At 35.1% G+C, this 13,081-nt stretch overlaps 1 protein-coding gene across 1 annotated transcript in view; it reads left to right on the forward strand.

Moving 5' to 3' along the window:
* Positions 1–13,081, forward strand: part of SCN1A (sodium voltage-gated channel alpha subunit 1) — a 162,008-nt gene that overhangs the window by 78,440 nt on the left and 70,487 nt on the right. Inside the window, exon 2 of the mRNA XM_060177778.1 lies at positions 662–974. Within this exon, the coding sequence (XP_060033761.1) occupies positions 711–974 (264 nt within the window). The 5' untranslated portion in view covers positions 662–710. The remainder of the gene's footprint in view (positions 1–661; positions 975–13,081) is intronic.

Genomic DNA, 13,081 nt, shown 5'->3' on the forward strand with positions numbered 1-13,081 from the left:
CCTTAGCTGTGAACTGTTCTGACCAGCTTGACCAGGAGCCACTCGTCCTGACTAGAGGGTTGAATTTCAGATCCTGTCACAAACAATTCTCTTTTTGCTATAGCCTGTGTACTGAGAGCCATTGACTCTATGGGGAGGCAGTTTTCTGGGTGACTCAGATAGTGAATAGACAATTAGGGACACAGTGGTATTTAGCTAAATGTACTTTAATTAAAACTACTGTTGAACCACTCAACTATAGCAGTTTCGGTGTCAACAGAGCACAAGGATTAGAAAACCTGGAATATGTAGCAAAATCTGAGATAGAAAGCATGTCTATTAAACCAAATCCACTGAAGCAGAAAATAGAATGGTTGCTGCCAGAAAGTGAAGGGAGGAGGAAATGATGATTTTTCATTTGGTATAAAATTTCAGTCATAGAACATGAGTAAGTTTTAGAGATCTGCTATTCAATATTGTACTAATTGTTAGTAACATTATGTTATACACTTAAAATATGTTATATGGTTAGATTTAATGTTAAATGTTTATTAAAAATATGTAGTAACTGCATTTCACTCTAATTGAAAACAAAATTTTGATTCTGTAGTTCATATTTCATGGCAAGATTTTGTAGATATTAAGATCACATTAAAACATCCACATTCTCTCTCTTTGTTAGGGCTTTCATATGCAGGGTAAATGGTAATTAAAATGTGCAGGATGACAAGATGGAGCAAACAGTGCTTGTACCACCGGGACCTGACAGCTTCAACTTCTTCACCAGAGAATCTCTTGCGGCTATTGAAAGACGCATTGCAGAAGAAAAGGCTAAGAATCCCAAGCCAGACAAGAAAGATGATGATGAAAATGGCCCAAAGCCAAATAGTGACTTGGAAGCTGGAAAGAACCTTCCTTTTATTTATGGAGACATCCCTCCAGGAATGGTGTCAGAGCCACTGGAGGACCTGGACCCATATTATATCAATAAAAAAGTGAGTTATTTTTACATCAGGTATATTTACTGATAGTTGCCTGTTGCATCCCTTGGACTGTCACAACAGCATCATCTACTTGAATTAACACAGTCATAAATAGTCTTCTGAAATAAAGTACATTTGCAGATTCCTATGTTTATGGGAAATATATTGATCATATTGTAGTAGGTAGAGCTATTCAAAATGTGCCATGACAGATACCTATAAAAATAAATGCGAATCATAGGCAGTTTACCTTAATGCACTCAAAGATTCTCCCTAGACAGTGCATTAACTATGGAATTTCATGTGTATTTTGCACTTTAAAATTCTAAAATCATCACAAGTTACAAAATTTCAAAAATATTAGTAGTAGATCTCATGGAACAGAATTTGATACAATGACTATTTTCAGAATATCATGTTATAAATAATCAGTCAAATAATTATTTGAAAAGTTTTATGCTATAGTAAAAAGAACATTCCTATATAAACTACACATTTAATAGATATTTGTTCTTTTTTAAAATGTACTGACTTTGGCAAGAGTTCATAGAAAGTAATATTTTGAAGAATCTATAAATAATTTTTGAATGTCTGCCATTTCTGTATCCGTACTTCAAATGAATAAATAGTATTAAGCATCTAACCTTTCATTTTCACTACAATTTCACTAGATCAAAAAGAAAATTATAAAAAGATAAAATAAAATTTTAATTTTATATTAAATTTAACATTATCTCCTCTCTCTAATGTTTGTGAACTCCTGGTGGAAAACATAAAGATTATAATTAAGAAAATGAAAAAGTTAAATTGAACTTAGGACTTACAATAACCCTAAAATGGCTAGGGACTCTACTTGTCCTTGCACAATTCTATTTGCAACTAGTCCTTGTCAAATGCGTAAGTTTGGGAAATTTTAACTGTTGGATTTAGGATACTTTTGAAAATCATTTGCCATTAACTGCTATAGTTTCTGAAGTAAAAAAAAAAATTCATAAAAGGATGACTACGTACTATGTTTTTTTATTTTATTAGATTTTTTCAGTTTAATGTCATGCATTTTCCCATTAAAAACTGACATTAATTTTACAGCAGAGGAAGAGATTAAGAATCACTTTTAAGCCTAGTGAAATAGCTCATTTGGATAGTGTGCTGCTTTGCCATATGTCTGACTTGGGTCCAGGCCCATGCTCCTGCCACACTGAAGAAAGCTTTGGTGCTGTGGTATCTTTCACTCTCTTTTTGCCTCTCTGTTGCTATCTAAAAGAATCATTTTCCAAAGACTTTATTTTGTTTAACTTTGCTTTTTAATATCATCAAATGTTGGTAAGACATGAACTTGTCCATTTCATAACTGCCATTTAAATAAAGAAAAAAGTGCCTTATCATTAAATTGGTTCACTAGAAAGTATTTTAATTTGCTAAGATGTAAATTAAACAACCCACTAGGGGGTTATTTAAAAAAACCAGTAGGAGTTTATTTGTATAAGGAAAGTAAAAATACAGCCAATCCAGTTATTACAACACTGAATTTAATATAATTTCATCAAAAGTGATGACTTCAGTGTATACTAGGAAGATCATTCATAGCATAGTATGTTATTTTATATATAGTCATTGTGCATATCCAATTTATGAAATGCTGTTCTGTTCTCATAATGGATTAGAAGACTTTACCTTCAGCTAGCCTTTTTGCTATGCCCAGACAGTCTAATCCCATCAATCCAGTAACAGTCATCTAAAAATTATAAAAAAAACATCCACTTTGTCACTTCATCAAAAAGGACTAAAACCAACCATCTAGTTCATCATATGTTGTGTCATTATTTATAATTTAAAATATATAGTATTTTAAGAGAGACCAAATTAATGCATGTTAACAAGGATAATGATTCATGGAGAAACCAGATCATTCAATCAATCTTTTTATTTAAACTAAAGAATTTCAGACTGATAAGTGTTTTGGGATAAATGTCCCTAGGCAAAGTAGTCCATTGAGTATCGAGTTAAATAAATAAATTATATGTTAGAAAGTATATGGCAAATGGAAAATAAAATTATGCAGACCCTTTCAAATACTTAGAAGAGAACTTAAAACTATGGCTAAAAGACAAACTAAAATGGAATGACTAGTCAGCCAGATTCTTGTGTTGATATAAACTTTATAAAATTTGTCAAGTTCACATTCAAACTGGCTTTAACATCCTTTGCCCTTATCTTTTAATTCACATTGTGTGAGAAAGGAAAAAAAAATTTTGCTACAAATCACAGTATGTAAGTAGAACAACCTGATAAGAAGAATGTTGTTATCAGGAAAGAGTGTTCTCCAAGCTAAGGCACATCCATTGCTTTCACATTGTACTAACATCAAGCAAGTCTTCTAATGTAAGTTATTCAGGAATAGTACAGATGAAACTTTTTGCTGGACTTTAACCTTTAAAAAATGACATTCTTGGGATACATGGTTGAGTTATACATTTGCAAGTTCTTTCTTTTCTATTTTCATGTGTTGAAATTCTCTATAGTTGCCTGTTTAATTTGTTTTTTACTACCACCAGGGTTATGGCAGGGGCTTGGTGCCTACACAACTAATCTTCTACTCCTTGTGGACATCCATCCTTTTTTTTATTTGATAAGGTGGAGAGAAATTAGGCAGAAGGAGGTAGAGAGGGGAGGAGAAAAAGAGACACCTGCATTCCTGCTTCACCTCCCATGAAGCTTCCACTTATTGGGTGAGGATCAGGGGCTTGAACCTGGGTCGTTGCACATGATAATGTGTTCATTCAAACAGTTCTTCTACCACCTGGCCTTATGTTTCTTAATATTACATTTTCTTTTCAGTTTGATTATATTGCTATTGAAAATAGACTTAAATTCCAAGTTAACTTGTTATAATAAAGTTAGAATTCTTAGATTAAGCTCAATTTTTCAAATAATGAAAATTCATCTTGCTATTTGGTGACTAATGTTGTTTTAGTGACTTGGATGTTTGAGAGGTTATCTTAAAACAGTGCTTAAGGGTCCAGTAGTGGAAATGTCATAATAGAATTTATTCTCATCCCAATATTTCCCCAATATTACTAATACTGAAAATATATCGTGTTGAGTTATTTGGTATAGCCAAACATTTGTTTGGTTTGCCTAGTGACTTCTAGAAGGTTTCTCTGAAGTACAATAATAAGCATGACAAATATATCATAAAAATGCTGGCAGAATTTTTATGCTGTATTTTAGATAGATAATAGTATGCAGACATCAGTGCAGTGACATCTGTAAAGTTTCATTCATTTACAACAATAAATACAAAGTCTCTAGTTAATTTCTCAATAATATAGAGAATAAGCAAAGCAAACCCACCATAAAATAATTGCAGAATTGTTAAGCTATCCATTAGATAAAGATAGTAGTATGCATATAAGTGTCTGTGACCAGAAATGACCTGGACTACATGCCCACTGTAGCTCTCTGTTATTTCTACAAGGATAATGGCAGTGAATTTAGAAGTGACATTGATGTTGGGTTTTTTCCAATAGCATATGTCCACATATTTCTGTCTTCTCTACCCCAGTTCAAAATGTACAGATTGTAAAATATAAAAAGTTTCCACTAAAATGAATGAAATAGTTTAATACATAATAATTTATATTTTAGTGGTAGAGGAAATAGTAACCACCATTTCATGAACATTTCTGATGCATAGAAACACTAGATTTTCATGTTAGTTTAAGCCTTCAGAAATCAAGAGTAAAACCTAAGGAATAAAATGACAGTACTACCAGCATACAATAAGAATTTTCTATACCATACTGTGATCCAGTGGTCTTAATAACATCACTCTAAGCTGAATTTCTTTTGTTTGTTTATTTATTTTAACTGTGTGGCAAGGCACATTTTATCTCATGAACACACCTTGGTTTTCCTTATTTTTTTTCAGTTTCCTTTCATAGCTTGGATTGATTTTGCACCATGTGGCTATACATTGAAATTCTTCACCTACTCTTTATTACAGAAAACTTCTCCTCTCTCATGTTCTTCTTAAAATTACAGATGACTCACTAGTACCATGGAAAGAAATATCCTTTTGACAGTGTGACAGTATACTGGAAATAGAACGAGGTATTTTAGGTCTGCAATGAAAATGAATGTCTGTTAATTACAGAATGCAGATATGTATACATTTTAAAATGTACTCGTTTCTTGATTGCCTTATGGACAATTTAAAAACAAATATTCTCTCTATCATCAGCTATTCTCTAAAAATGCATAGTTCCTCTGTGTGTGTGTGTGTGTGTGTGTGTGTGTGTGTGTGTGTGTGTGTGTGTGTGTGTATGTGTGTGTGTGTTAGGCTGGATAATATCAGATTCATGCCTAGACTGCCATTTGTTGTTTTAACCAGGCTGGCTTCACCAGCAGGTAACAGAGACGACCAGAGACACACGGCTGAGCTGAGAACGCAGTTTAATCTTTATTCACCAGCGGGCAAACATGTGCTCTTCCGTCTTTCTCTTCCCAAGGCAGAGAGGGACTCTCTCAGTATGTAGGGTAGGGGAGAAAGAGAGGCGCGAACCTAGCAGGGGCTAAACCACAATCTCCCAGAGGTGGGGGGGTGGGGTGGTGGTGAGACCAAACCAATGTGAAGCATACAACAGCCATTGCTCCTGGAGATTTTATTTGCATTACCAGGTAGAAGAAGTTGTTTAGGGTATTAGGGAATTTTTTTCTTGCAAAGTAATTTAGTAGAAAATTAAAGAAGCCAGTGGTAATTTAAAACCCATGTATATATGAATTGTTGTAATGGACAGTAACTACTTCACAATTTTTATTCCTCTAGAATTTCCAGTCACTCGGGTTTTTTCTTTTATCCATCCAAGGCTCTATATTTGGCTTCTACAAGTTTATTTTCCCCTTCTTTTCACTCTTTATCACCTTCCAATCTCTCTCAGAAATATTATCAAGATGCTAATGTTACTCATAAAACAATGGCAGTTTAGTGAAAAGTAAAAAAGCCTACCATAATGTACGACATGTATGAATTTTGCTGAAGATAAAAGGCTGAAAAATATTTGGCCCACAGTTTTCTTTCTTTCTTGTTCCTCTTCTCTTCTTCCTTCTGTCTTTCCCTTCCTTTCCTTCTTTCTCTCCTTCCTTCCCTCCCTCTTTCTTTCTCCCTTCCACTTCTTCCTTCATTCATTCTTTTCCTTTTCCTTCCTTCCTTCCTTCCTTCCTTTCTTTCTTTCTCTCTTTCTTTCTTTCTTTACTCCTTTCTCCTCTCTACTTACTCTTTCTACCCTCTCTCCCCCTTTCTGAACTTCCTCCTCTTCCTCTCCCTTCTCCCCTTTTTACTAGACCCTTGTTTTGCTCTGGTTTATGGTTTTACCAGGGATTAAACATGGGACCTCAGAGTCTGAAGCATGAAAGCTTTTGGTAGACAGAATACTCAGACTGGAAAAAGAACATATATATTCTGAGTCAGGTAGAGAATTTATAAGAAAGTTTTCCATCCTCCAAGTGAGCCATGAAAGAAGGAAAAATTTGTCTTAAATCTACCTACAATTTATAACCAATAGACAAAGAAATAAATGAGACCCTAGTAGTTTGATCGATCTATAGTTTTATATTGTTTATAAACATTACTAACACTTATATGTTACTTGCTGTTCCCAATATTTTTACTTTAAGAGCAGGAACATTTTGTACACTTGGAGTTAGCCCTCCTTTTGATAATTTTTAATAAATTTGGACTTAGATTAAAACTTTCTTTTAAATAACATGACCACAAGATTAAAAGAAATGTTGATGGGGGATATTTAGCAAGGAAATTAGGAAACCATATCTTTTTTTTTTTTTTTTTTAACCAGAGCACTGCTCAGCTTTGGCTTATGGTGGTGTGGGGGATTGAACCTTGGACTCTGCAGCCTCAAGCATGAGAGTCTCTTTGCATAACCATTATGCTATCTACCCCCAGGAAACCATATCTTATATTCAATATTCAACCTAGAAAAAAAATTTAGTTTATCTCCTATAGGCCTGAAAATCCTGTTGCTGCTTAGAATTCTCAGAATTTGAATCAGTTGGGGAAGAGGGGGAGTCTGTCTCCTTGCTGTTTTCAGGTCTCCCATCTCGTCTCTGCCTATGGGTAAAAATTTTAACAGCTTAACAGATCATTTTCTAAAAACCCAGAGAAAAGAGATTACTGAATAGTAACAAGTACAGATTCATAATTGCAGTTTCCATGAAACTACAACAACATAATTAGTTAGTTCCCTGTTGGATCAAGAGAAAGAATTTCATAGAACAATAAACTGTAGCCAGGTTACTATTTTTTAATAAAGAAGTGTTTGTTCAGAAATTTAGGCCTTTCTGATGTATGACATCAGAAAAGTAGTATTTTATTGTTGTCTTTATATGCAATTCTCTGACAATCAGTGACCTGGAGCAATTTTTCATATGTCTGTTGGTCTTTTGTATCTCTTCTGTAGGTAATATTCTGTTCATATCCTTTTCCCACTTTCGAATTGGGTCATTTGCTTTTTTAAGTTTGATAAGCTCTTTATATATTTTGGTTATTAGCCTCTTGTCTGATATATGGCATGTAAAGATCTTCTCCCATTCTGTCAGGGCTCTCTTTGGTTGGTGGTTTCTTTTGCTGTGCAGATGATTTTCAATTTGATGTAGTCCCACTGGTTTATTTTGTTTAGTCTTTTACGAAATTGGGTCTGTATCATCAAAGATGCCCTTGAAATTTAGACAGAAAAGTGTTCCACCAATGTTTTCCTCTAAGTATTTGATAGTTTCTGATCTAATACCCAGGTCCTTGATCCATTTGGAGTTGACTCTTGTTTCTGGTGAGATAAAGTGGTTCAGCTTCATTCTTCTGCATGTTTCAACCCAGTTTTCCCAGCACCATTTATTGAAGAGAGCCTCCTTCCTCCATTTAATGTTTTGAGCTCCTTTATCAAAAATTAGATGTCCATAGATGTGAGGGGTTGGTTCTGGGCTTTCAATTCTGTTCCCCTATTCTGTGTACCTATTTTTGTTCCAGTACTAGGCTGTTTTGATTATGATGACCTTACAGTATAGTTTAAGATCTGAGAGTGATGCCTCCATTTCTGTTTCTTTTCCTCAAGATTGTTTTGGTGATTCTAGGTGCTTTGGAGAAGCAATTAAAGAAGTCAGACCTCCAACCTTTCGCATGCCATAATGGTCCTGGGTTCATACTCTCAGAGAGATAAAGAGTAGGAAAGCTTCCAATGGGAAGCATAGGGTGTGTATATATATGGAACTCTGGTGGTGGAATTGTACGGATTTGTACTCATCTTGTTCTATAATCTTGTCAATCATTATTAAATCAATAAAATAATAATAATATTTAGGACTTTACTGTGGGGAGCACAGAACAAAGCAGAAGCACTCAAATTATGCCCTTACATTTGTTTTCTCAACCCCCATGGAGGGGGACGGAAGGGGAAGGAAGATGCAGTGTTTGTAGACACAGAAATGTAAGATAGTCTGCATTCTGGTCAGCCAAGAGGCTTTCATCCAGTAAAGTTTTGATTGATATAAAGTTTATCAAGCAATGATTCCTTTAATTTCAAGGTAGGTAGTCTTTAATTGCTGGCACAGATTCAATTTCTTTTGGTGAACTTGTCTGGTCATTGCCATATATGATAGGATGCCTGGACTTGCCTGAGCTCTAACCCAAATAGCCTCCTAACTCTAGTTTTTATTCAGAGTTGGTGACTTCACTTTGGTGTTGCTTTTTAACTGATTCGGAGGTTTTAATCCATGTATATGATTTATCATTAATAACTTGGGTAGTTTGAAAAATCACTAACAAAACTAGATTTACAGCCCTTGCTTTTATAGAGCACCTGAATTATGTCTTAAAGCACAAAACATTGACCTCAGAATCTTAACAACACCTCTATGAGTTTTTGTTTGTTTGTTTTCTGAAAAAGCCAACATGTTATGAAAAAGTTTTAAGTAACTTACCCAGAATCTCACTGCTGAAAGTCTGCAGAGCCAGATTTTGAGTCACATACTCAGCTTCGTAGACTTCACTCTTAATTACTACATAAATTAAAATAAATCCTACCTGTATTTCCCCAGTGTTGCTATCCACATCATTAAGCAATTAAATACCTAGGTTGTTTACTCTGGTCCCTAGGTTTTTATCTACTTAATTATTTATTTTGTGGAGCCAGAACTCTTGCCCATACATGATTTTATCACTCCTAGGTCAATTTCTTTTTTATTATTCAGAGAAAGATCAACAGCAGCAGAGGCAGAGAGTGACACCATTGCAACAGAGCTTCTCCCACATGTCATGGTATTCCCATGTGGTTTTGCGACTTAACGTCAGCTTATGGGCCTGGCAAGACACATGTTCCAGGTGAACTCTCTGGCTCTTTTATTTTTTTTTTAAACCAGAAATGATTTTTACCTGGGAAGACCTAATAAAGAGCATGTGATCTACCAATTCAATCAAATGTTTATATCTGATTCTGTTTTCCCAGTAGACTCTAGCTGTGTGTGCCAGTTGTTCTTGAAATGTGATGAATTCAGACTTTGAAGACCTAGAATTGGCATAAAAATTGGGTGTGAGATACCTCAACAATTTATACTATTTGTTTCTTACTCAAATGATATTCCATTAGGTGAAAGAAAACATTATTAAAATTAATTTTACCTCTTTCTTTCTACATATTTGAAACAAAACTACTAAAACATTTAAAATCACACAGCTTGATACCAAGTTATAGTTCACATAATATTTCTATTGGATAGTTCTGCTTTAGACGAAACTAGTTCTGTTTTCAATTTTTTTCTACTAGTAAAGGTAGTTTAATTTGCATTTGTTTATAAAATTCATGGATGCATGACTTAATTATCTGTGTTTCCTTTATAAATCAAAGCACAGAGTTTTACAGATATTGTATCAATGATACACATCGTTTGCATTAAAATCAATTGATCTTTTGTACGAAAACAAGTTTCATGCTATTTTCTAAATATCTGCAATGGTTAAACATATTAACTTAATATATTTAAGTTTCAATAAGTTTTACTCAACTGTGGTAGTCACATATAAAGAGTTAGTGAAAACTGAATAAATAGCTAATGTATGGGAGTTACAGTATTATAAATTCATGGTTAAAGCAGTATGTTAGAAACTCAGTTTTAGTTCAGTAAAAAACACTACAGTTTTGCAACTTGTTCTGAAGCACAAAGTCACATGTTAAAATGATTTCAGCTATTTCCTACAGCTTGGGGTAGCTATGAAGAGAAACTTGTTTTAAGCTTAATGCTGTTGGATCAGTCTTTTTTCCACTACCACAATGTTCAACTTTTATGTTGAATTTACTTAATATAATAAAAAATTATCCTGAGGAGTTGTACTAATAGATTTTTTAAAAATTATCTTTATTTACTGTATAGAGACAGCCAGAAATTGAGAGGGCAAGGAGAGAGCAGGAGAGAGACACCTGCAGCACTGCTTCACCACTCACAAATCTTTCAAGGACTGAACTCCAGTCCTTACACTTTGTAACATGTGCGCTCAGCCACGACCACGTGCACCACCACCCGGCCTCATGAAATTTTTATCTAGTTAATAAAAGGATGATAAAATACATTACTATAATAAGATATTTAATATGCCCTCATATTTTTTTCCCTTTTGGATAGAGACAGAGAAATTGAAAAGGAGAGAGGGAGAAAGAGACGGAGAAACACCCGTAGCATTGCTTCACCACTAACAAAGCTTCCCTGCTGTATGTGGGGACTGAGCTCTTGAGCCCAGTTCTTGTGTATGGTAATCTTTGCACTCAACTGGATGCACCACCTTCCGGCGCCCCCTCTAATATGTGCTTTTAAAAAGTCAACACTGAATTATACATTTAGAAATGACTGAGGTCATAAACTTGGTTATATCTTGTATCATAACTGAAAAACGGTGCAGTGCCACACCTTCAGAATCCTGTTGCAGAATTCCCTAGAGCTGGCCAGGGGGTTGGGTGTGGCAGAAAAAAATTAATTCCACTTCTCAGACTTGTACTCAGGTAAACATTTCTGTTTGGCTCAATAGTATTTCCACAGTCAAGGAACTGGTTTGCTGATAATTAACAGTCTTGCAGGAAAACACTGAGGAGCCCCCATGCCCCCTTGTTGGACAGAATGGGAAACTTAGGGCATCAAAACAAATAACAATGTTAGGAGCACAATGTTAGGAACTGAATACAATAGGCAACCAACAGTTCTCATAGTTAAAAATGATTCGTTCTTGGGAGTCGGGCTGTAGCGCAGCGGGTTAAGCGCAGGTGGCGCAAAGCACAAGGACCGGCATAAGGATCCCGGTTCGAACCCCGGCTCCCCACCTGCAGGGGAGTCGCTTCACAGGCGGTGAAGCAGGTCTGCAGGTGTCTGTCTTTCTCTCCTCCTCTCTGTCTTCCCCTCCTCTCTCCATTTCTCTCTGTCCTATTCAACAATGACAACAGCAATAACAACTACAACAATAAAACAACAAGGGCAACAAAAGGGAATAAATAAATAAAGTAAATATTTAAAAAAAAAAAAGATTCGTTCTCCTACTTCCCTTTCAGTCTTGTTTCTGTCTTGTCCTCCCTGTGTGACCTCTCAGAGCTGTGTCTCTCCATCAGGGCTTGTGAGCAATAAATATCATTGAAAAAAGTGGAGAAGAGAACACTGAATCAAACAGTTCATAAATATCAATTTATTTAAGAGTACAGAGTATTTGTTTATATAGTTAGATACACTCAGATCTTAGTCTTTGAACTTGAATGTGTCCTCATATGTAAAATGAGGACAAGTAAGTCAGAAAGTTCTAGTGTTACTTGATTATCATTAACTATATCACATTCTCTGCTGACTTTTCCCTTCCTTCAATGCCACCAACACTAATCTTCACAAAAGAAATTCTCTGAGTCACTTACTGATGACCTTATTGTCAGCTATTCATTCATCAGAAAGAGCTTGTCTATCTGCATGTCTTGTGAAAAATTAAAGCAGACTATACATTACTACAGAATTAAACCTCTTTCGTTGCATTTATAAATTCAAATGTCAGTTGTCGACACAATGTGCACATAACTATTACAGATATAAAGTTTCAAAATAATTGTCTTCCCTATAAAATTTGAATACATACATAACTAAATATATATGACCACAAAAATGGTTTTTGATGTGTATGATACCATCTCTTTAGAAGGAATAGTTAGTTTCTACTGCCAGTACCTCTTCTTACTCCTTTATATCAAATCTATTCTGTAGGCCTCCTATGAATCATTACTTTTTCTCATTTTCTTTTCCAGTCAGTAGTTTCTATTTTATATTTTTATTTATTTATTTATTTTAAATAATTTAAAAATATTTTTTATTTATTTATTTTTATTGTTGTTCTTATTGATGCCGTTGTTGTTGGATAGGACAGAGAGAAATGGAGAGAGGAGGGGAAGACAGAGAGGGGGAGAGAAAGATAAACACCTGCAGACCTGCTTCACTGCTTGTGAAGCGACTCCCCTGCAGGTGGGGAGCCAGGGGCTCAAACTGGGATCCTTACACCAGTCCTTGCTTTGCGCCATGTGCACTTAACCCGCTGTGCTACCGCCCAACTCCCTGTTTTATATTTTTTGAATAGATAGTCTTACTAGTTCTATCATTATTAATCCCTAACAATTCCAGCAGATTTTTTCCTTGTTATATTTTTGAGTATTCATAGGGCATATCTGTGTAAGGTGGCCTATAGTCAAACCTGAGTTAGCTTACACTGGGCCTTTTTGTGACCACATATGAATGTATTCCCTAGGGCAAAAGCATTTGCATTACACAAGTCTGTTCACATTTTATGATTTCACAATGTCAACTAGGAACAGGAATGTTAAATAAGCCGAGAAAAAGGGTAAGTATTGCAGGCACAGGTGATTTGTCTTCCAGTAGACACAATTAATACTCTTCCCTCCTTCAACCAGACTTGGTGATACAGTTTCCTTTATATTCTGCATTCATTGTCCTTGAAAAATGAGAGAGAAAGTATAAAGTGGAAGCTAGAGTAGTGCTTCTTAAGGTATCCATTGGAGAGGTGAGGTCATCATTAACATATT

Source organism: Erinaceus europaeus, chromosome 18, assembly GCF_950295315.1.
Source record: "Erinaceus europaeus chromosome 18, mEriEur2.1, whole genome shotgun sequence".
Taxonomy (NCBI): Eukaryota; Metazoa; Chordata; class Mammalia; order Eulipotyphla; family Erinaceidae; genus Erinaceus; species Erinaceus europaeus.